Below are 23,772 nucleotides of genomic sequence, written 5' to 3'. Positions count from 1 at the left end.
TACGTATAACGTACGTGTCCTGTCAACACTGCATCAATGATGATGATTGTATGGTCACTTGGAAATTGAGTTAGATCTGCACAGACCGGGTCATAGACGTCCTTCTGCGGCCAGCTTAACAGCCAATAGACGGCCCGCTGGCGTACGCCAGATGGGGGCATTGAAATGATGCCACCTCGGCCCCCGCCGCACCTGTCAGGCGGCTGACATCTTCGCAGTCAACAAGGTTAAGCGGCAGGGTAACGACCAAATTGTTTGACACGCCAAACCATGAACTTTGCACTCTCTTTTCAGCAGCAAAGACTCGACAAACTCTCGCTATCCTTTTAACGACAAGTACGAATGCCACGCCGGCTACACCACGAAGACTATACCGTAGGATGGGTTTGCGCGCTTGCTATCGAGCTGGTAGCCGCCCAGGAAATGCTCGACGAAGAGCATGACACTCCCTCGTGCAACGCCCACGACACGAACATCTACACCTGTGGACGAATTGGGGAACACTATGTCGTAATTGCCTGTCTGCCTGAAGGGCGAATGGGTACGACCTCGGCTGCGACGGTCGCAAATCAGATGAAAATGGCCTTCACCTCGATTCGTTTTGGTTTGATGGTAGGCATTGGAGGAGGCATTCCCAGTGAACACGCAGACATCCGGCTCGGGGATGTGATTGTCAGCAAGCCACAAAAGGTTCATGGGGGAGTGGTTCAATACGACTTTGGGAAGGCTACAATAAGCGGGTTCGAGCGCACGGGATTTCTCGACGGACCACCAACAGTGTTGCTGAATGCAGTTACGAACTTGCGGGCCAAGCACATGAGACGCAGGGGCAAGCTGTTGGAGTGCTTATCTAAGCTTGACAGTCTACCAGAGTTCACGCGCGAAGCTGCCGGCGCAGATGTTCTTTTCGAAGCGGAGTACCAACACGTTGGAGGGGCAACATGCGAGAATTGCAGTAAAGAATATGTGTTAGTTCGAGAGACACGACGACATGAAGTAATGGTACATTACGGAACGATTGCATCAGGCAACGAGGTCATCCAAGACGCTGCGGTAAGAGATAGGGTCAGTGCCGACCTTGGCGGGGTACTGTGCTTCGAGATGGAAGCGGCGGGTCTGATGAATAGCTTCCCGTGTCTGGTGATACGTGGCATCTCTGACTACGCCGACTCGCACAAGAACGAACAATGGCAGCCGTACGCGGCAGCAACAGCCGCGGCATACGCGAAGGAGTTGCTTTCTGTGATTCCTGTGCTGGAGGTTAACAACACCCGTACAGCGAAGGAAGCCACCGATGAGACCGGCGGTCAGTGTAGCAAGCTTTAGTATGGGGCCAAGTGCTAATTTGTAAGAAGACCATCCCGCTGGCTCAAGTGCTCCTGCAAAGCGTAGGATGGATGATTCCTTGACAGAATTGGAGGCTAGTCATGGAAAGTAAGCCTGCTTCCTGTCCCTAAAGCTCTGGTCTGGTCACCTCTGCTAATGGTTACAGCCAACAAACCGTCACTCCAGTGGCCAAAGGTATGTTCTCGGAAACACGATTGGATATAGGACAATCTGTTAACTGGATCTAGAATGCCTCAGGTCGCTTGCATTCCGTGAACAAGAGCAGAGATACGACAACGTTCATACCGCGCAACACACATGTCAATGGCTCCTCGAAGACCGTCAATATCGAGCTTGGTTGGACAGTCCTCGAGGACTGTTCTTGATCAAGGGACACCCAGGGACCGGGAAGTCCGTGCTGATCAAGTTCGCTGTCAATGCATTGCGTAAAGAAAAGCCTGACGGGCTTATTGTGTCATTCTTTATACATGGACAAGGCAACGACTTGCAACATACCCCGTTGGGCATATTCCGCGCTCTCTTGAACTCCATGCTTGAGCGATTTCCAGAACACCTCTCCCAGCTCACGAACATTTTCGAAGAACGAAACAGACGATTTGGCGATTACAAGGAAGGGAGATGGGGATGGACTGTCGGGGAGCTGCAAGACACCTTATCCCAAGTTTTGAGGGAAGGAACGACGCATGAACCTGTCACTATATTCATTGATGCACTTGACGAATGTGGTGAAGAAGCTGCGAAAGGCTTGTTGACCTACCTCAACAAGCAAGCCGGGTGTGAGACAGCCCAGGTCAAGATATGCGTGTCATCTAGGCACTATCCGATTCTCAGTCGTGACAACATCCCAGGAGTGTTAGTAGAAGAACATAATGCCGCTGACATCGCACGGTTCACTCAGGATCGACTCGAGCGCATTCAGTCAGCCGATGAGCGCCGGCAAATCGAACTCAAGATCCGGCGTAAGGCCCAAGGCGGCTTTCAGTGGGTACTTCTGGTTACAGAAATGATGATAGATGGGGATCTGAAGGGATTAAAATTAGAGAGGCTGCGCAAGAAGCTTGATTCATGCCCCGGGACTCTGAGCGAACTTTACGCTGCAATCCTCAATGATGTCGCTGGAGCTGAGGAACGCCAGTTGACAAAGCTCTTTGAGTGGATATTATTTGCCGAGAGACCTTTGTCTGCACAAGAGCTTCGAGAAGCTCTCGTAACGGAACCAGACATGAGCTGTACATCGATCTCTGAATTAAGAGATCATGACAGTTGGTCCGATACACTAGATGCCTTTGAGAGGCATGTCAAGCACCTGTCCAAAGGCTTGGTCGAATTTCAAACCCGTGAATTCTGGGAGCTTTACGATCCCGAAGGAGAGGACTGGAATCGCGAGGCTCAACTAATCCACCAATCTGTGGCTGACTTTTTGCTGGAAAAATTTCTTGCCCCCAATTCTATGGGCGACCCGCGCATCCCGACGTCTCTGGGAGGTGCAGGTCATTTCCGGATTTCGAGGTCATGCCTGAGATACTTGACCTTGAAGGAAGTCCTGAACGAGGCTCAGTCACCTAGAGCAGCCCTTTCTTCCAAGTATACGTTGGCACCATACGCAGTACGGTACGCATTCCAGCACATTCGAAAGGTGGAGCAAGCGGGGATTATCCAGGATGACCTTCTCTCAGCTATGCAGTGGGCTTCTCGATCTGAAATCACACGAAAGCTCGCACAACTATGGAGGACCCTGGATCCCGATAGCGCACATACACCTTTAGGATGGCCTTTCGAAGGCGCTACTGCACTGCACGTATTGGCTGCCTGCGGTTCCAAGACTGCTTGTTCTACAGTTTTAAACATCGGTCTTGGAGAGGTGGATCGCAAAGACGCAAATGGCAATACTCCACTAATGCTTGCTATCAGAGAAAAGCACCAGGACATAGCCTTGATGTTGGTGGATTCCTCTGTGGAGCGACGTTCCCTATACCATGAAAGAGGCGTCGGCGATGTGCGCGAAAATCTCAACGTTCGAGCTGATGGTGCAGGGGATTTGGATGTCACCAACGACGAAGGTGATACAGCCTTGACCATTGCCTTGGACGAGAACGCTGGCGAGGTAATCCTACGACTTATCGAAGCGGGTGCAGAACTCAAGTACCTGGGGCAACACAGTGCGTTGGTCGCTCTGGCCATCAGTAGCAGAAACATGCCAGTCTTGGACATCTTGATTCAAAACCAGATCAACCTCGACGGGGCAGTCTATTTCGTCTTGGACGATGAATCGGCGCAGGGAGATCCGAGTCTTCTGGGCCTCGTATCAAAGCTACTGGAAGCTAAAGCCAACACCACCAAGTCGAAAGAAGGCCCATTATCTGGATTCTCGGGTAGATATGACCATCATGCCCTCACTGTAGCCTCGAGAAGCGGTACGACGAAGATGGTGGATTTGCTACTCTCGTACGGCGCCTCAGCGACGGATCAAAACGAGCGTGGGGAGACTCCCTTGATGGCTGCTGTGATCAACGGTCACAAGCAAATTGTACAAACACTGCTGCAAAGTGCACCATCGGCAGTAGAAATTGCAGACGAGAATGGCACTCCGGTCCTTTTCGCAGCATTACAGAGTGGACAGCCGGAACTATTAGACGTTCTACTCCGCCAAGGACACTTTTCAGATCCAGTCCGATCTCGCGAAAGCTTGTTCGTCGAGATCAGTCGAAGAGGGCTAGCTAACATGATAACCTTCATGCTTCAGAGATACACCATGGACCTGAACCTTCAAGACGAGAATAGATGCACGCCTCTCTTGTTAGCAGCGGAGAACGGCCATTTGGAGGCAGTCAAGCTGCTGCTAAAAGAAAACGCAGATCTTGAAACTCCAAACCAGGATGGGTGGACACCACTTATCTCAGCGTCAGAAAAAGGTTATCTTGAGATAGCTAAGTCACTTCTGGACAAAGGAGCTGATTGGTCAACTGCTGCCAAAGATCGCTGGACAGCGCTCAACGCAGCATCAAGTAATGGTCATGTTGAGATTGTCAAGCTTCTGCTTGAGAAAGGGGCAGATTCTACTGCTAACAATGAAGGCGGGACACCGCTCCTCTCAGCGTCATCCAATGGTCATCTCGATATAGTGGAGCTGCTGCTGGACAATGGAGCTGACTGGACTGCTGACAAGGATGGATGGACCCCTCTTCACTCCGCATCAAGAGAGGGACATCTTGAAGTGGTCAAGCTATTGCTTGACAGAGGCGCAGACGCCTCTGTCGGTAATAAACGTGGATGGACACCGCTTCACTCAGCATCAAGCATGGGCTGTCTTGACGTGGTTGAGCTACTGCTCGAGAAAGGTGCAAAGTCTATTGCTAACAAGGATGGGTCCACGCCACTCAACATAGCGGCAAGCTACGGTCAGCTTAAGGTGGTTGAGCTGTTGCTGAATAAAGGAGCGGACTTGTCACTCGCAAACAACAACGGTCGCACTCCATTAAGCTCAGCGTCATTCCATGGCCATGTCGAAGTGGCCAAGTTGTTGCTTGAAAAAGGCGCATACAATGCATCCAGTGGATTAGAACCACACTATGGAACCATTGCAAATATGCTCGCTCTTAAAGGCTACACGGATCTTCTGCGCTTCATTGTTGAGCACAGCAACGCCAGCATGAATGAAGCAGACAATCACAACCGGAACCCTTTACAGTTTGCCGCAAGTGGTGGGCACATAGATTCCTTCCAGTACCTTGTAAGCAAAGGACTTCAATTCACCACATTAGATGCGAAAGGGGACAATTTGATTAGTCTTGCCGCGTCTGGAGGTTCTCTGGATATTCTTACCGTGGTTCTGGAGCAAAAGCTCGATGCTGTTGCTCGACCCGAGCATTGGAACCCTCTCCATTGGGCTTGCAGAGCGGGAAAAGTCAAGGTTGTGGAACTGCTAATTGCTCAGGGGTGGAAAAGCGACATCGTTACTGTTGCTGGGTTGCAAGGAGAATGGACACCTCTCGCCGTCGCGATCTTCCATGGAAATAATGATATGCTAGACGGCTTGTCTGAGTCTAGCCGAGCTGCGCTTGGTGCTCAAAATGAGAAGCCCTACCTTACAGGCAAACGACACGGCGGTTGTTCCTGTAATGGATGCTACCATGTGAGTAGATATACAAGCGGCTGTGCGTTACGTCTGACTGAAGATAGGAAATTTATGGACCACGTTTCCAATGTATGGTCTGCAAATTTCAGGATTATTGCTTCATGTGCAAGCCGTTCTTGCAGCATTTGCACAAAGGCCACAAGTGGAAACTCTTTGAGTCTTGGGATCCCTCGAAGACCTATGGCGAGCAAAGACTATAGATGCATTCCATTGGTCTAGTTTTGACAATTGTATATGAACGCTTGAGTGGCCCTTGTTAATTCTTTCCAACCGACCGGGTCCTCGGCTCATGACTGCAGTGTATGACCCTACCGTCGTGGTCCCACTCCATCGCGCAAATCAAACCCGGACCTTGTCTTTACGTTTTGGGTAGGCTTTCCAGCGCATCAGTCATTGAGCGTTTATTTTAGCATGTTATATGTAAAAGCAGCACGCCTAGAGCTTTTTGTCTGCCGTCGATTAAGAGAAGAAGAGGCAAGAAAGATATCAGCTTCAGGGTACAATAATTGAGTATGAGGTGGTGGAGCTATTGCAGGGTAGATGAGATACAATGGGAAAAGTTGGTGGAGTGGCCAACTCGGTTGTATGGCCAACTCGCTTATGAAACACGTTAGAGGGAGTAAAAGGACAAGTGTATTATGTTGCGGTATTAGTCAGTCCATACAAGACCCTATTAACCGTGCTTGAACTGTTCTGGACGAGCATGCTCCAGAGTCAGTATATAGTCGTCTTCTTCTCACTAGATAGCAACTCAGCGCAGTATTCCATCGACCCTATAGTCCTACGCTATCGTATTCTACAGCGGCCCACGCCGCAACAAGATAGGAATAAAGCTACGAGTACGATTTTCTCCTCAGTGATGGAGGAGAAACACTCTTGTATGGCGGTAGATAGCCTATTTTTACTGTTGTCTTCACAGTATTCAGATGCTGTCGCGGTCAAAAAGACCGACCTTCCTGACCCTGGGGTCCTGAAGGTTATATGTGACAGTTTATGGAGTGAAGAGGTCATGTCTGCCACGTGTGCTGGTGCAGTGCTCTTGTCTGTTCCAACAGCACTTTCTGTCTGAACAACAGATACGTCATGTAAACAGACCCTGATGGCCCGGTGAGAGAGACATAACACTGAAGAAGAACAACAATAATATTTACCGATTTTACTGCTTCGCGCGGTTATCACTGACTTACTACCCTGCGCGGTTACACCTTCACTTGTTGCATTTACTGCAACATTATATACACCGCAACAGATTCATAATACAGACCTGCTCGTGTAGCAAGTATGTCATTAGAAAGCATTAGACTTGAGGCCCCCAGCCTTATTCAATATGTGCCCATATAGCGAGCAGTCCGTCAGGAAGTGAGGTTGTAGTAGCCCCTAGTTGGAAGATGCCCTCAGGCTGATGGATCCGTAGACCTCTCGCCAATGTTTCTCGACTACCTGCCCGAACAGACTGGTCCAGGTTCCGAGTTTGGCGGCATAAAGTAACTGTCGGAGGGAGTGGATGTATCCACCGATCGCCATCTGTTTGCCAGCGGTCTGTTGCAGTGTTTGCCAGCGGTCCGCTGCACTGATTGTCCAGCTCATTCGGTTAAGTGCAGCTTGATTCCCCACTGCTATTCCCTTGTACTATATAGTCCCAATCGATCCTTCTCATAGCTCAACAGATCAATCAACATCTCAACCCTTCCACAGTAACCTTCAAGGCCCCGGCTTTGAACCCTTGAGGTGATCTGGAAAGGTAGATGTAATCCCAGGACAATACATATGTCACATAATTACCCACTAACCAATTAGTCCACTACTTCATGTATTTGAGCTTATATCATGGACATCTCGGTCGAAAACACACAGAAATACACTGGTACCAAATTCATCTCCACCTATCTACAGTAGACATAATAGATACAATAAGATTGCATCCCAAATCAGCAACAAGTTGCGAGGTCATACGACTCAAGCAAAAATCCACTCCACCAGGCTATACCTAGCTAAGTGTCACACTTCCCGATTCCTTCTCCCAACGACATCGGTACCACTTTTGTAATGTATGGAACTCTTGTCGGGTTTATCGCAGAAAGATTTCCTACGCTTGTACGTCCCCAGTCATTAGGCGAACATCATACCAACCCTGCTCCTGACTAGTACTAGTGCGAGCTCGCGTGTATGGGGCCGTATGTGCGACACGAGGTACCCAAGTCTTATACGGCCAATGCCTAGACACTTTCAGGTTTCATCAGACGACCGCTCACCGTTTGGCGCGTTGAAGCTGAATCCTTTGGTTTTCGTCCGGTAGAAGTCTCTATAGCCTATCGAATACATAATATGTAACCACGTGGCTTAAATCACATGATATTCTATTGTAGTAGGCATTGACCGAGGAGAAGTGCACTTACCTCTGAACTGAGAGCTCAAAAACAACAACATCGAACAGCAATACAGATAGCAATATAATCGTTCATCACTGCCTCCAACCAACACTGCTCAAGCAGTTACACAATACGAAGTAAAAGCTCGTATGGACGCGCACCTTCAGCTGCAGGGGGAACGTTAAGCATAAAGTTCAGGCTTTGAGTCATTCCGCAGTGAGAAAGTGTGACGTTGTTGGAGCGCACTGACTTCAGTTAGTACTATTTGAAGAAGCATGTCGCGAGGCTAGAAACAAGTTTTCCGGGCCACTTGCGTGCGCTCAGGCTGTGATTTCCTTTAAGAACTCCGTTAATATCCTCTGCTTCCAGTGACAGACATCACATCGTTTTCAAGCACTCTTCTCTTAGCTTAACGCACCATTCACGCTTCGAACCTTGCAACTCTTTCAATCAACCTTCAAGATGAAGTCGGCACTTTTTCTGACTTTTGTTACTTTGGCGTTTGCTGTACCTGCACCTGCACCGGCACCCGTAGCAGACGCCATCCCCGCACCTGTTCCAACAGACTCGCCGTTGTGCCAGGCGCTTCGGGATCAAGCTGGCCACGTCTGTAACGGAACGGCAAAGACCGTATGCGACTTGGCACAACAATTGCTCGAAGCCACATGTCCAAAATAGGATGATCTGGTAGACTTCGTTCAGCGACATGGCAGTGTGGAGGCAACGGTCTCGGAAAACTGGAGATCAGGATCACCAATCAAGCGATTATGGGGTTGTGGACATAGACTCAAACTTGAACTTAATGGAGATTTGATGTCATTCGACCCGATGCTCCTGTTATTTGATGCAATCGAATGCGCCAACATCAAAGTTCTGCTTCGGTACAACATATGGGTTGTTTCGAAAGGACCAGGTACACCCCGTGCCCAAGCACAGTTGTCAATAATTAAATGATGCCAAATCTTTTCATGGATTTGATTGTATTTGCCGATTGGTGACATTATAATGGATTTGGAGGATTTGATGGTGTTGTAGACTTGATTTATCTGATAGATTTGCAAATATATTTATTGTCGTATGCTGAGATCTCCTTTTTGTACTGTAATTACTGTGTAGGATTCTCCCACTGGCATACACCATATAAACTGTCAACAGGTGAGTGAGTCAACATGCTTTCATCAATCTCGTAATCGGCATCCATCAAACCTGCTCCCATCCACCTCCGCACACACTGTAGAGCTGCTAGTAAGTTGACTCCGATTTTGCGACGCCAACTCATTCATCATCAACCACCGGCTCTCAACTGCTGAACCGTGCGCCATGCCGCGGAACTGCGCCATGCTGAACTGCAGACTCTTTTACAACTACCCATCCCGTCCAATCCATTCGACGTGGCCGCGTGACGTCGTGTTGTAATGGATCTTCAACCCGTACGTCCGCAAATCCAACATCTACTGCATCGGGCTATGGCTGCCGCACACCATGAACCTATCCATCATCTCCTGCACGAACTGTAAACATCTTCTGCGCCGGCGTCGGGGCGGGCTGCTGCTGTCGTCGCTCTCGTACGCGCTGTCGCTGTTGAACTCGTCCTCGTCGAACGAGCCCGACAACTCCAACGCTTGCTGCACGATCATGAACCCGCCACCTTGACGACGGCCGACGAAACGGACGGATACTGCTCGGCGCCTTTCCAACCATCCTGCTTTACGCACAACACGGCTATTGCACACACTAACGGGCTGTCATACTCCTTGCGCGTGATGGACTGGCTTAACAACGCGATGCATCGATCTCACGCACAACGGCAGGATTCACGGATGATGGAGTCCGCAAAAGAACAAGTTGATCCCTGGGGCGCATTTCTTGGGGCCCTAAGCCAAGAAGGCCATTGGTGAGTGATTCCGAGCCTACTGCGATAGTAAAGAGCCTGTATCATTTGCACTTCGAGATCAACACAAGCCTCTCCGGCCGAAGATTCACGTTGTGGAGTTCTGGGCCAATTGACGATTACAGTCCAGTACAACGCTACTGCGTCAAGAGTAGCTGCAAAGGAATCGAGATCAAGAAGAGCGGGCATTATCGTATGCATCTGTTTCAGGTGGATACCGGAAAAGACGAGCGCGCGGGTTGAGTGATTGAGATAGACCCATTCAGATCTAATATGATCTTTGTCCGTATAGTGACTGATACAATTGAAAGGCTGAAAATGTGAGGGTAATCTCCAGTCGGCACTCATGATGGTAAGGTTGTGATGTGTCCGTAGCCGTCGACTCTCAGATTGAGAAGGCCCTCATTCCCGCCGCACTCGACTACCAGACCAGCCACATTAAGGAAGACTTCTTCCACGGACTGCGAATAGTCAGGTTCAATGCTCGGGTCGAGGTGCCAGTATTCCAAACATAGAAGGCCAAATATATGATTGTGATCGTCAGAGCACAATAGGCTACTTGTACTTTGCACGATATTCATGAATTCGACTGCTCGGTGGCGTCAGAGAGCCAGTGTTCCTGGTCGAAATTTGATCGGTTGATACTTCTTTCCACAATAGAAGGATCGAGTTGCGCGCTGCCCCATATATTTCGGACCAACGCGTCATGTCGGATGTGCTGAAGTGCTTCTGCAAGATTTACCGTGACAGCTAACCTCCCTACTGGGATCAGAATCTCATGATCGTAAGTAGGCTTGCCCCAAACGTACGTCAAGGCTTCGTATGGTGTCCAGATTCTTGGTTCTCGACCTTTTCATTTCTGTCAATGCCTTTGTCGCCCGTGGCAGATGAGACTCCGATCTGTAAAAGCAGTGTATACCTGGGTCCGGTCCAGTTCAGTCGCATGTTCCGGCAGCGGAGGTGGTGGCTGGCTGTCAAAGAGCTTGAGCCTCTCAACAATGACAGGGATGTCTTCCGGGGCCGCTATAATCTCTTCACCCAGATCAGTATGCAAGATCTCTCCTCTCAAAGGCTCGTTGCCGATCCCCGGCAGAAGTTCCAAAGAACGTATTTCCGTGGCTGTCTGTAACGGCCGGTAAACATACTCCCTGCGCTTAGCACTTCGGTGGGAGAATCTAGCTCTGGCCTGCCGATACATCATTGCATTCGAAGTGCATATATGGAGAAAGGGAAAAAAACTGTTGGAGTGGCATAAAGAGGAGCATTAGAGACCAGAATGAGGTCTACACAAACAAGGCTGAAGCTTAGCACCACGTGACGCAGTGGTGCGGGTGCGTCTGGCCTATCAGAAATGCAGCACAGCCTCATCGCACATGGCTCGGAGCCGTGCCGTAACGACCTGCATCCGAGCGACATTGGAATCAGCCCCCAGTTATTCATAGCCTTCATTCTTCTTTACTCGTAACTATACAAATGCTCGATCATCAATCATGTATATCACTTCAACTCTCGCCCGCCAAACACACCAGTTCACACCCAGCCAGCGCGCTAATATGCCAATGCGCTAAGCGTCAGGAAAGAGCACATTCACAACATCATCCACCAGTGTGAACACTAGATGCGTGTTCAGCCTTTCGTTATTAAGCATCCCCTCCAACCTCCTGGCCGCGATCACAGCATTCTGTCTGCCCACCACACTGGACGCCAACTCAGGCACCAGCGTCTCCAGCACGGCCTTTGCTTCGCGTCTGGACTTATCTTTATCCTTCTGGCTCCTCGGTACCGCGCCGGGGTCAGGCTGCTTCATCCGACCACCGGGCCACATCATCTCAGCCACCTTGTCGATGTAAGAAGCCATGCTGTTGGCGGATGTGAACGAAGTAAAGCTCTCACGGACTTTTCGCTCGATTGTTCCGCCGAGGAGCTGGTGCAAGACAACTACTACGGCGCGCCCGCGGAGCCAGTTGTTTTGCGCGTTGAGAGAGAAGACTTCAAGGAAGAGATCGCAGATCGGTTTCACGAAGGGTTCGAGTTCTTTGTTTTCGAAGGCGAGGAGTTCGGCTTCTGCCTCGGCATCGCCTACACCGAGGCCTGCTTCGAAGCCTGCCTGGCCTGGCGGGGCGGTGGGGTCGGCAGGGTGGTTGGACTGGGAAGCGAGTTGGGTTGTTGCGGCAGAAATGAGGTTCTGGCCTGCGACGCTGAGTTGGTCGAGCACGGGGATGTTGCCGAGGAATTCTTCCATGCCGTCTGCAACGGAGGAGTAGATGCGGGAGACAAAGTCAGACGATTCCGCGGCATTCTTTAGGGTGTCGGCCGGGTTGATGGCGGAGGCGGAGAGGAAAGCGCGGAGTTCGCGGCTGCGGCAGACGGTAGGGATTTGGAGAAGTTCCTGTGTGGATGTTCAGTCAAGTAAGAAGGGACGGAGAAAAGGGAACGTACGCGGAGATACTTTTCGAGGCCTAGTCGACGCTTGTGCAAGAAGTCTTTTTGGAGCTTAAGCATCATTTGGCGGCGTGGGAACTCGAGGTTTCTGACTTGCGGGAATTTGGCGCGGAGGTTCTTGTGCAGTTCATGGAACTCGCTGTAGCGACGAGAGATGACCCACGTTGCGGCCGGCATCTGATCGCCTGCTTTACGTTTGACCTCGATCACATCTGTGGCAACATTAGCGATTGCTTAGTATGATATGAGCAAAGTGATGTACTTACACATGGCGTACTCCTTCCCGTCTTCCTCGGTGCCAACCATGATAGACTGTATGAACACCGTGGCACGGCCATACAAGCTGTTATCGCTCTCCTGCACGATATATTGCTGACGCTGCAACTCCTTCCTCTGTATCTCCCTCTGCAAGCTTGCCTTGCTCTTACGCAAGATTCTTAGCTCAGCAGCATTATTCGTCAGCTCTGCTTTCGAAGTCAACGAATCCACAATAGACTCCTGCGTCACCAAACGCTCAATGTCCGCAGTCAGCGCATCAACAGCCTCTGCAAGACCCAGATCTCCGGGGGCGGCTTCATGGATATCCTCATCATCGGTCTTGTCACGGGCTACAGGATCATCTACCTCATCCTCAAGGAACTTCTCCTCATCGCCGAAGAGATCGTCGTTGAAGACCCCGCGTGTTCGGGGGGCACCGACGAGTCCCAGTGATGCTATGCTCGGTTTCTCACTCTCTTTCCTGTTGTGCATCATAGGTCTGGGGGATAAAGCTCCGGGTAGATCCACGGAGCCCTTCCGAGAGTCGTTGTCTTGTGGCGACTTCAGACCAGGATCGTAGAATATCGAGCCTTCGGGTTCGTCCATTATATCAGTCAATGCCGCCTGCATAGCATCAACAACCTGACTGTTGTTTCCATTGGGGTGACTCTGACCGAAGTCGGAGTCCAAGCTTGCAGTTGACTGTGCCATAGTGTCAGTGTCGTAGTCATCATCGAATAACGGCGATCGCAGCGTGGTGGGTGACTGCACATCCAGCGACCGTCTCACCGGCGGCTCGAACTCCTTGATGACATCCTGGCTCTTGAGATCAGACGATGAGGCTACTGCGCGGCGAAGATCGCCCGCCGGTACCTTCAGCATTGGTCGCTGGGTTGACTGCGACCTAGCCATTGCAGGAGCAGCCACAGCGGCGTTGTCCAAGGTCTGGGCGATGGATCGTGTTCCAATGTTTCTACTTGGGTTTGCTGCCTCGTCCATTGCGAGCCACTTGTAGTACAGGTTCGACCTTTTGAAACGCCTGAAGTAAGGCTCTTGCAGCTGGTCATACGCATCGGTCTGGGCTCGGAGTAGAGCGCGCCGTGCATCATGGTATTGCTGCGGTGTCGCCCTGCGCCCTGCCTTGAGGAATCTGGCAACGGCTTGCTTGGCTTCTGGCAGAATCTTGAGTTCTGGTTTCGAGAGGTATGCATCGTGGATCTGCGCGATGTCCGCACGGTCGGACTCTGTCCAAGAAAGCAGTGGACCGCTGTGTCCGGCAGGCTCCTCGTCCAACTCATCTTCGAGTGGGTTCCGGAAACCATCGACAACTATCCAGAACTGGACGAGACGCATCAGGTCCGTCTGATCCATGAATTCCATGAAGCAAGACAGACCAGATGCATCGTACAGCACTTCTCGAAGCGAGGCATTCGCAAACCGCGAGGATGTGCGCTTGTGCTTGGGCCGCTCTTTCGCTGCAACCTTGGCTCGCACCGAACCGCCAGCACTCAGATTCGTGACCTTCTGATCCAATATACTGCGTGCTGTCTCGAGGCGCCGCAGATACACCGCATCCTGGCCTTCGACCTGCGAGTCCTTCCGCAACTGGCTGGAGACCTCGCTGCGAAAACGGCGGGCATCAGCCAGCGTATTTGTCTGTCTGATCGCCCGTATGAACTTCTCGAAGCGCCGCTCGTTGTCGCCAGGTGCGAGTTTGGGAAACTGGACGTTCTTGGGGATCCTGGGCGAGGCAGGCGTCTGCTTGTCGAGCTCTGCCCGGAGCTTGCGGACTGTCTTACGTTCTTGGAGAAGTGTGCGACCCTGGACGAATGAGCGTTTGCTACAGTGTAGTGCTCTCATAGCATAATACTCACATAACCCTCCATTAGCTGGTTCCACATGTCCGGGTCAGAGACCATCTGCATAATGGGCGAAAGAACAGCGCATGCCACAAGCTCCTTGATCAGCACATTGACCGCCGGGCTAGTCATCATGCTGGGCGGCATGATCTTCGGTAGTATACGGGCGACGAGGCTGCGCAGATGCTGCTGCTGGATCGGCTTGGTGTTCGAGTATGCCAGGGACGCAGCCGGGTGCAGACGGCCCTCTTTGTACTTCGCGGCGATTGCGAGGTCCAGCTCTTCGCTCTCGGTGACATTGCGCATCAGCTTGCGCCCACGCACAGCCTGCTCGGCCTCGTACGATGCGCGCAAGTGGTTGGTGATTATCGGTATGAGGCGCGACACGACCATCTCGACCATGTCCACGGCGAGGACGCGGTCGCGGATCTCGCCCAGCGCCGCGCGTATTGCTCGGTCGACCTCGTTGACGAAGGTGGGGCTCTTGCTGATACTGCCATACCAGCTCTTTACAAAGTCGCGCAGTATCAGGCCAACCAGCACGTCCAGACTGTCCGACACGACGAAGGAGACGGGGTACAGGGGCTCCATCATGTACTCGTTGCGCTTGGTGAGGGCTTCGACCTCGGCCGCCCACCGCTCCGGCCTGACAAAGGCAGCATGGCGAGCCCCATAGTTGGCCTTGCTGTGTCGCAGCTCTTTGTTCCAGACGGTGGTGAAGCTCAGCCAAGCTCCAGAGGCTACGGTCGCGAGCGCGCCGGCAACGAAGGCATAGGGCAGGTAGTGCAGCTTCGGCTGCCAGTGGGTCAAATAGCCCCAGGCAATGAATACAGCGACGGCGGCGAGGACTACATCTCTGCGCTTCAGGCCCATAGTCTCTTCTTGGCGACGCGCATCTTGCGTGGGGTTTGGCGGGAGTGGGAAGACGGTGAGGTTGACGTCGGCAGGGAAGCGCCGCGGTGGTGCTTTGACCACACAAATACGAAATACGACGCCTACGGTTCACATATGCTATCTGCGTATTCCACAGCTAACTCAACCCAAGCCCATGGTATCTCATTTTGAACGCCCCAACACCCTACAATGCATATGCAATGCCAGTCCCTCTCTGACAGTCTCTGACAGTCTCTGACAGTCTCTGACAGATCCCGCTCAGAACTTCTGCCGGCCCAGCGTAGGCTGCCAGTCGAGTGGATGTGTCTCCTCCGTCGCATTGTCGTCCTGCTTCCAGATCTGTATCGACTTGTCTGAGCCACCGACGATGAGTCTCAGCCCAGTCCTGTCGTATGTTGAGCACATGACGCCAGCCTCTGCGTCCAAGGAACCTGGCTGCGCAATCTGCTCGGTGTGCTGGAATCGATGACCAGTCTTCCAGTCCCAGAAAGACATGGAGCCATCGTCACCGCCGGAAAACATAACGTTGTCTTCGTTGACGGACAGTGTGTTGACGATGCTGTTGGCGGGCTGGAAGTTCAGCATGAAGTCGCCTCGTGGGCACATCCACTGCTTGATGGATTGCGACGAGCCGGATGCGAATGTGAACTCCTTCGGGTGGAGTGCTAGTGCTCGGACTGACTTCTTGTGGTGTGTTAACACTGTCTGCGTCTTGCCGGCCGCCAGATCCCAAAGACGGATGGTAGCGTCCATGGAGCCAGTGATGACCTGGGGGTCGGCTTCCTGCGCCTTGATGCTCGAGATGGTGCCCTTGTGCCCGCCCAGTACATGCACGTTCGTCCGTGTTCGCATGTCCCAGACCCTAGCAACGCCGTCACGACCACCGGTGATCAGAACGTCCAGCGTGGGATGCAACGCAAGTGTGTAGACACCACTGAGATGCCCATGGTAGTGACGGATGACCTTGTTTGTCTCCAGATCCCAGCACTTGACCATCTTATCCTCTCCACATGAGAACAGGTAAGGGTGTCGCGGCGAGATCTCCAGACCACGAACGGCGCTGATGTGGCCGGTGAGTGTGAGCTTGAGCTGTCCACTGGCAAGATCCCAGAGTTTTACTGTGGAACACATTAGCATACTACTTCTGAGCATGGATGAAGAGATACGCACTTGTCCTGTCAGCTGCACCACTAGCAAAGAACCTGTTGTCTGGATCCACGGCCAACGACCGCACCCATCCCATGTGGCCCGCCATAACTCTTGAAACTTTCCATGGCTGATGCCATTCGGGCTTTGTCTGCCTAACTGTGTCCTTGCGCACCAGCGAACTCGATGTCGCATTCCTGCTCGGTGTAGGGCCGTTCGCATTAGGCGCTGTGCCCTTTCCGCCAGCTCTTAACGTCAGCGCCATTGACTGCGTATCCTTGGCCTTGTCTGCCTTCTCGGATGCGCCTGCGATCATCTTGCGCATCTTGGGGTCTGACGCCTGCTCCTCTGCATTCTGGTTCTTGATCTTCTTCCGTCGCTCTGCCGCAGTGGAAGCTGCTGCAGCCATCTTAGCAGCAAGAGCAGGGGGCAGTTCGCGCACATGCTCGTATTCGTTGCGTATGCGCGCTGCGACATTGACCTGGTCGGCGGCCGTTGATGGTGCGGGAGCAGTGGCGATGATGGAGAATGCTGAGTTTGGCGCATGGTCGAGTGCGCCTGACGACGCGAAGTCTGCTGCGAATATCTCTCTTGTACGTTTCGCTGACGCGCGCACGAGCTGCTCGGTGGAGCTTGGAATCGGTGCTGTTGTCGCCATGTCGTGGGATGGTGGTGGCGTTAAGGTGTAAATAGGCGAAAGGGAGTTTGGCGACAGCTATGAGATGCTGCGCAGTAACCTGGAGGTATTCGAGATGTAGTCGACGCAGCCGGCCGCGATGTAAAGCTCAAAGGGCGATTTCCTTAGCGCGACTTCCTCAGCAAAGTCTTGGCGCGACCTTATCGATAGGCAACCTTGCAGCCCACCCACAGATCACGCAACACACGGGGCTGATATCGATGTCAATGAGCTTCAGTACAAGAGCTGATCACGCTCCCTTCGTTACTAGCTCATCAGACAGCACTGACAGCAGTTTGAGCTTGCTCGGCTGCCGATCAGACTACATTCCTCTCATGACTTCAGGCATTTTGACCGCGTCACTTTCATCTACCTCAGTGTCGATGCTGCCACCTACAGAAAGCTCGCGGTCACAGAGGAGGCGGTGGGCTTCATCTCCTGCTGCAGATTAGTTTTAGACCTCGCTCGACCCTGATGGCCTTGTTTACTATGCTTTTGGACGCAGGTTTCCTCAGGCTTGTGCCACTGTCAGAGCTGACTTGCAGAGCATGACGGCTCAAGAACCCCAACTCGCGAGAGGACACGATGGTATTTGTAGCTAAGGTCAAATCTGCAGACTTATTAGGCCAGAAGCGATATTGTCAAGAATACAGTAAAGTGGTCTACCACAGTCAGACCTCTCAGCAGAACGCCATGTTGTTCAGCGTGGAAAGCGGAAGGTGCGGCATTTGCGCAAATGCTAAGAGTTGAAGTGTACTCAACAGATACGGCACGGAGACATGCAAGGCTGCCAACACGAGCGATATGGACCACCGCACGAGTCCGGGCTACGAACTTTTCGAGAACTGGCTGAATTTCCTGGGTGCCATTTCGGTTAGTACCAACACTTCGAGCTTCCTTCCTGGACCGTCTCATTACGTCAAAGCAATCCTCTCAGCATACGGTTTGCTGCGCCCATGCTTGAACAACGCCAATTGTCGCAGCATTCGACGACAGAGTTCATCATGTTGGGTTTTGTGATCCATTCAATTCCAATTGAGTCATGTTCAACACAGCGTTTGGCAACCCCAGGTTTTCCCCAGGTTTTTTCTGCGTTTGTGCTGAGGTTCATGTGCGTGCACATGCTGCCGAGGAACCTCACACAACACCGAGCCGTCACACCCGCCATCATGGAACGCATTTCGATCGACAACACTATGTCACAGTATTCTCTCGACCCTCGTCTGGCTCCGGCGATAACGAGGATTGCGAGCGCAAGTTGGCGCAGCAGCAATAGCATTTTGCTGCACAGATTCGAGAGATCTTGAGGTTGCAGACGCAGGTACGGTGTAAGTGCAGAGCTCACGAGACCTCCATCCGTCAGTTGTTCCGGAGGACCGCAAGCCTCTCGCTAGATCCTGGCGCCTTTCAAGGCCACCAAGTGTAACGTCAAGCCCGGGAGTGTCATCCGTTCTACGACTGGTCCAGTTCCTGCGCGAATACTTGCCACCCCGGAAGAATGACTAAGAAAGGAGACATACATGAAGCGGGGAGTCGCGAGCGCAAAGCATACGACGGAGTGCCAAAACCAAAATAACTTCATGCAGGACTGCGTCTACTCTTCGGCTAAACAAAGCGTTGTTTTTCGAGTTTCCTCCGCCGCACAAGATGTTGGGTTTGCGTGCGCGCGAGCTTGTGAATGGCCAAGCCACCCCGGATTTTCTGCATCACGCCATGCCAAACCTAGCTCCCGCCGCGATCAACGCCTGCGGGCCACTTACGGAACCACGCCCAACCAAGGAAGACTTGTGGCGTCTGGGGCACCGGTCTTGGTGTCTTAACAAGACCTCATCCCGGCCGTGTTACCGCCGCAACGCCTCAGGACGTAAGAGCGCATCGTCTACAACCAATCAGTCAATGGCTCATACTCGCTTTGTGCCGAAACAATAAAAGGGTTTTGCTGAGACTACCCCGGACAGTTTGCAGACGTGGTCGTCAAAGGGTTATGCTCCCCTGTGATGTCCAATTTCATTTGCAGAGAGGGGTTACGGTCTCGGCGAGCAGGCTTCTCCTCGATCCAGCCCCAGCCAGTTGTTGGAGAGCCTCCTCAACACGTCAAAGGATGGCCATGGCAGGCACCGTTCGGAGCACGTCGATGCTTCCAGGTGCTGCATGTGACGATCATGGCGAGTGGATCTTCTGAATACGAGCTGTGCCCTGTTCATGGGCAATGCGGTCAGCTGTGGTATAAAGTATTGCTTGCTCTTGCAGACCTTCCCTTTAAGCATCACCATCGTTAATATACCTTCGTTCACCCATCAGACTCCACCATCCATCAACCCACCAATCCATCAGCACAATGAAGACCTTCGCCGTCGTCTCTCTCGTCGCCCTGGCCTCCGTCGCCTCCGCCCAACTCGACAACATCCCCTCCTGCGCCGTACGTCATCACCGCACCCCAATACCATCATCAGTGCCTTCATCATTCCACTTCCTCTCCCCAATCCACTCCCATACCCTCCAATTCCTTCAACCCGGCTAACACACTACAGCTAAACTGTTTCATCGGTCCTCTCACCTCCGACGGCTGCTCGTCGCTCACCGACTTCGCCTGCCACTGCAAGCAAGGCACCACGCTGCTCGCTTCGGTCCAACCCTGCGTCAAGGGCGCCTGCTCCGCCGCTGACCAGCAGACTACCATCAATGCTGTTAAGTCGACTTGCGCCGACGCTGGTGTCCCGATCGAGATTCCCGACGCTTCGTCCGCTGCCAGCTCAGCTGTTGCTAGCGCTACGAGCGCGGCTGCGTCTGCTGCGAGCTCTGCGGCGGCGAGTGCGTCCGCTGCTATCTCCAGCGCTTCATCCGCTATTGAGTCGGCTGCGTCCAGTCTGAGCAGTGCTGCTTCTGCGGCTTCTAGCTCGGCTGCTAATACTACTTCTGCTGTTAGCTCTGCTGCTAGTTCCGCCACTGGTAGTGCTACTGCCTCCGCCCCCTCTAGCCAGTTCACTGGTGGTGCCGCTCAGGCTACTCAGGCTGCTGGTCTTCTTGGTGCTGCTGCCCTGGCTATCCTTGCTTTGTAAAGATAGAGACGTATTGGGCTATGGAAAATAAGATACGCCGTGACGGAACACCGATGTGATGGATGATGATGGTCTTGTGTATAATAATCCAAAACAATCAACCCGTAATACTTTCCTTCAGTGTCTTTGATGTGTTCCTGCATCCCCGCTATGTGTTCTGTTTGCTCGTATCTCTTGCCATTGTGGGGCCAGTCAGCTACACCATGGACCAACGTACGCAAGTCGGACCCTTTTACATCAAACCATCTGTCACAAACGACAGTGACCCAATTGCAAACATGCTGTGCAAACTTGGTCCCACGATGCAACAGGCTGGAGATCCTCAGGGTGTTGTGACACATGATCATTCTCAAAAGCCAGGTAATTCCATAAAGTGCATGTACATGCGCTACCGGAACGCTACTAGTAGCCCAATTCGTAGCAAGCGCAGTCTCAGTCTGCGCATAAGCAATATAGGTCGAGACAAGGCTCATGACACGTGTAGCATGTATCGCGAGTACGCGGGGATTGTCTTCAGATGTGTTGACTTTGCAGTTTGATGCTCGGAAGCGTTAAGCAAATAAATGGTAGGTTGACTATGTGTCACGGTTTAGGGTGCTCTTGCCTGTCGAACCTCACCTGCCATGAGAGTGACTGCCACGTCACACTAGCGTTGTTTACAGCTACTCACCTATACATACTGTCCGTAGCTTCACACAATACAACCTCAGTTCAATCCTGCAATTCTTCCCACATGCGTACGGATCACTCACGATCCCCGACACTATGGGTCACTTACGAGCGTGAGGCCGTCTCAGGCATCCTTCTCAGCTTGTTTCCAGCACGTCCAATTGCTTGAAGCTTTTCTAGGCGTCGTGACATATATTTAACTGTCAATATCAGCTGGCCTTAAGTGGTATGTCCTGGGCTGTTGGTGCTGCTTCACTTGCAAGATTCGCTTCATGGATGCACTGTCATGGCTTCTGTTACGATGGTTGAGGGTGTTATGACGAGATGGCATTGAGACGGGCTGGTGTCAACAGACAGGCAAGTGACAACATGGAGCCTCAGCGGTGTTTCAGTTGGTTGTACATGTGTGGCTACCGATTGCATATGCTACAAGTCTAGCCCGGGAATCAAGCTTCATGACGTATCGTCTTCAGAAACACCGTCATACACATATTCCGCTATTTTGTTGCCTTCGGAACCCATCGCTCGGAGGTTTCTCAGTCGGTCGGCAAAAACTATAGTAACTCAGTAAGCTGTCTGGCGGCAGTCAAGGGATTCATACCGTCCGATGGATTGTGATAGCCCCAATAGTCAAACTGGTAATTGAAGTCGATCTTGGCTTGCGCAAAGTATTGCTTGAGAGTGAGGATGTGCTCCATATTTGGTACCGGAGGTTCCATGAGGAAACGTATGTAAAGCTCTCTAAGGTACGGGAGGACAGTATGTGCTTCAGCGTCGTATACGTCGAGAAGATGGCTGTTCCATGCCGAAGGGACCTCAAGGCACAGGTAATGGATCATCTCGGGCTGAGCACGCGGGCCAGGGCGGCAAGCCGATCCCCGACTTTCGCTTGTCCCGGGCTAAGAAGTAGAACTAGGAAGCCAACGTAGCTTCTGGGCTTGGGAAGTGATCCCAGTATCGCAACTTGACCCGAAGCTGACTCGATTATTCCTGGCTATTGGTGTTTGGTCCCGTTCGAGGAGACATAGCATAGCATTCGTTTGTGCTGCAGAAGTGAGCCTCCAACCGTTCTCATTTAATGAGGTTGCACAGTAAGATCTATGCAGGCTTCGAACCAAAGGCGACGAATCGAAGCACAACTCTTAAGCATAATGTTCATAACCTCACACGAGAGCTCACCGGATATTGCAAGTCCTGTGATGGCGGAAGTTTCGGCCGGGCATCTTCAGGCTGCCAACGTTCGGGGCTTGTTTGAGACCGCATGTCCGAACTCATCCACGTCGCCACAGGAACATTCCAATTCGAGATAGCGTGAGGAAGGCAGACGAAAAGCGCCGAAATGCGACTCGCATTTTCGGCATTGATGTCAATTTTAGGTACGAAAGGTGACTGAGAATATGGGTCGTCCCATGTGAAATGCCCCGTGCGGCAGATAGCAGTAGTTCCAGGTGTGCAGGTGGTTGGACAACATCGATGAGAGGGTGATCGTCGGGCTGATAGTCGAAGCCTGCGATCTTCGGCATCAGACAGAGCGCAACTGCGAGGTAGACCTTGTGGTGGCCCTGCTTCATGGCCGCCAGCCAGCTTTGGCACCCTGGGATCCTCTAGGCTTTCCTCATCCCAGCCATCGCTGCCTTATCATCCAGGGACACCTGGTTTGGTCTAAGGATCCATCGGAGATCTTTGGCGTGCAGGGTAAAAGCAGGTGCCTGTAGGCTTGTCAAGAAAAGCGAGAATGACGGTTTTGGATTCCAATCGAATCGAAAATATGCGTAGAGGGCAGGTGTCGCCAGCGCATTCATGCGTCGATTGACGAGACAGAGTGAATGGTAAGTTTGTAGCCAAGTGTTCGAGTAGACAATGTAGCTGAATACCTCCTGAAGGAGCTCATCAGGTAACTCGGTGATACGAGTGGCTTGTCTGCCGCGCCGGGCTTTGCGAGCAGGCGGGGCGATGTAGATGGGTTCGCCAGCGGCTTTGCGTTTCAGCTAAGCTCGAGTGAGTACCATTCTTGCATCCGTAGAGGCAGTCGAGTGGTCCAACATGCTGAGGGAGGCGTGAGGTTGTTGAAAGAAGAAAGCATCGCGAGAACAGACCGCGATAGCGAGTAGCTAGCTTGGACCCTGGAAACGCGTCTTCACATGACGCGAGGTGAAGGGAAGTGGGAAGGAGCGCATCCCGGCAATACTGCAGAGTACTCGCAAAAACTTTGAGCACTTCGAGCTTCCTTTGCAGCACCAGCAGTGCCAGATCTCTCATTTGTATCGGTAAGGCCCCGTCGTGGAAGTCAAAGACCTGAGACTGGCCATTGAGCAGAGTCGACGTCAAGCGGTAGTACAAAAACTGCGAATCTTAACATACAGGCTAAGCGTCTTGCTCTTGTATTTGGCCATATGCGAGGCCAAGAAGTTGCAGCAATACCTGGAACGCGTTGCAGGTAGGAGAGAAGGATGTTTGTTCTGCTTGAGGCCGCGGCTTCGATGACCTCTTCACGTAAGCGCGCGACTTCACCTCGGCATAACCTACCCACTTGCTACAACCAATTTCCATCAACACCTGTGAACTCGACTTTGTATTATCACTCACACGCAAACTTCCGCGTAATGAAATGAGCCACCCCTCATTCACCTACAATCCTCGTCTGCAGTTCGACTTACACGAAGAGTCCAGCAACACGAGACCTCAATTCGCACGCGCCGAACACATCTTATGGTACTCGGGACCAGGTCTACCACACGCTGTGCAATGCCCGACCTACGTCAATTGGTGCCACATTCCATGTGTTTGCAGTTGGACGATGTTGGATCAGTATCTCGAAGAGGCTCGAACACAACAATGATATGGAGTTTGAGCGTGCCACATGGTCATGTCTCTGTCAGAAGACTACTGGTCGTTCGACAGCCTAGGATAATACAGTACTAAGACTAAAGTCTGGTCGCATGAGCACAGGCCTCACCCCAACACCGTGATTGCATCAGCAACAACCCAACTTCCCACCCCATCTACACACCCAATATGAGAGCTTTT

The 23,772-nt window shown here is 52.1% G+C and overlaps 6 protein-coding genes across 6 annotated transcripts; 3 read left to right on the top strand and 3 right to left on the bottom strand.

Moving 5' to 3' along the window:
* Positions 1-45: 45 nt before the first annotated feature.
* On the top strand, positions 46-4,361 carry BU25DRAFT_384273 (ankyrin; the record flags this gene model as incomplete). Its single annotated transcript, XM_033704320.1, has 4 exons — positions 46-1,306; positions 1,356-1,434; positions 1,493-1,521; positions 1,575-4,361. Coding segments are annotated over exons 1-4 (3,858 nt in total), but the record flags the coding sequence as incomplete, so codon positions are not given.
* Positions 4,362-4,542: 181 nt separating this feature from the next.
* Positions 4,543-6,051, top strand: BU25DRAFT_406901 (ankyrin). Its single transcript, XM_033705395.1, has 2 exons — positions 4,543-5,479; positions 5,527-6,051. Exons 1-2 carry the CDS (start codon positions 4,646-4,648, stop codon positions 5,680-5,682), a joined length of 990 nt encoding a protein of 329 aa, XP_033566541.1. The 5' UTR covers positions 4,543-4,645; the 3' UTR covers positions 5,683-6,051.
* A 5,255-nt stretch (positions 6,052-11,306) lies between these two features.
* BU25DRAFT_331659 (uncharacterized protein) lies at positions 11,307-15,174 on the bottom strand (the record flags this gene model as incomplete). Its single annotated transcript, XM_033702410.1, has 4 exons — positions 11,307-12,131; positions 12,182-12,396; positions 12,451-14,263; positions 14,317-15,174. The coding sequence occupies 4 exons, from the start codon at positions 15,172-15,174 to the stop codon at positions 11,307-11,309; spliced, it is 3,711 nt and encodes a 1,236-aa protein (XP_033566540.1).
* A 139-nt stretch (positions 15,175-15,313) lies between these two features.
* Positions 15,314-17,467, bottom strand: BU25DRAFT_149682 (pre-mRNA-splicing factor prp46). Its single transcript, XM_033700624.1, has 2 exons — positions 16,366-17,467; positions 15,314-16,313 (listed from the first exon to the last, which is right to left on the bottom strand). Exons 1-2 carry the CDS (start codon positions 16,997-16,999, stop codon positions 15,454-15,456), a joined length of 1,494 nt encoding a protein of 497 aa, XP_033566539.1. The 5' UTR covers positions 17,000-17,467; the 3' UTR covers positions 15,314-15,453.
* Positions 17,468-19,355: 1,888 nt separating this feature from the next.
* Positions 19,356-20,076, top strand: BU25DRAFT_454687 (CFEM-domain-containing protein; the record flags this gene model as incomplete). Its single annotated transcript, XM_033709884.1, has 2 exons — positions 19,356-19,436; positions 19,549-20,076. The coding sequence occupies 2 exons, from the start codon at positions 19,356-19,358 to the stop codon at positions 20,074-20,076; spliced, it is 609 nt and encodes a 202-aa protein (XP_033566538.1).
* Positions 20,077-22,008: 1,932 nt separating this feature from the next.
* Positions 22,009-22,730, bottom strand: BU25DRAFT_475833 (uncharacterized protein; the record flags this gene model as incomplete). Its single annotated transcript, XM_033710937.1, has 1 exon — positions 22,009-22,730. A coding segment is annotated over one exon (381 nt), but the record flags the coding sequence as incomplete, so codon positions are not given.
* Between the last annotated feature and the right edge of the window lie 1,042 nt (positions 22,731-23,772).

Source organism: Macroventuria anomochaeta, assembly GCF_010093625.1.
Source record: "Macroventuria anomochaeta strain CBS 525.71 unplaced genomic scaffold BU25scaffold_3, whole genome shotgun sequence".
NCBI lineage: Eukaryota > Fungi > Ascomycota > Dothideomycetes > Pleosporales > Didymellaceae > Macroventuria > Macroventuria anomochaeta.
The sequence above is the reverse complement of the archived record's forward strand: the minus strand, read 5'-3'. Positions and strand labels throughout refer to the sequence as shown.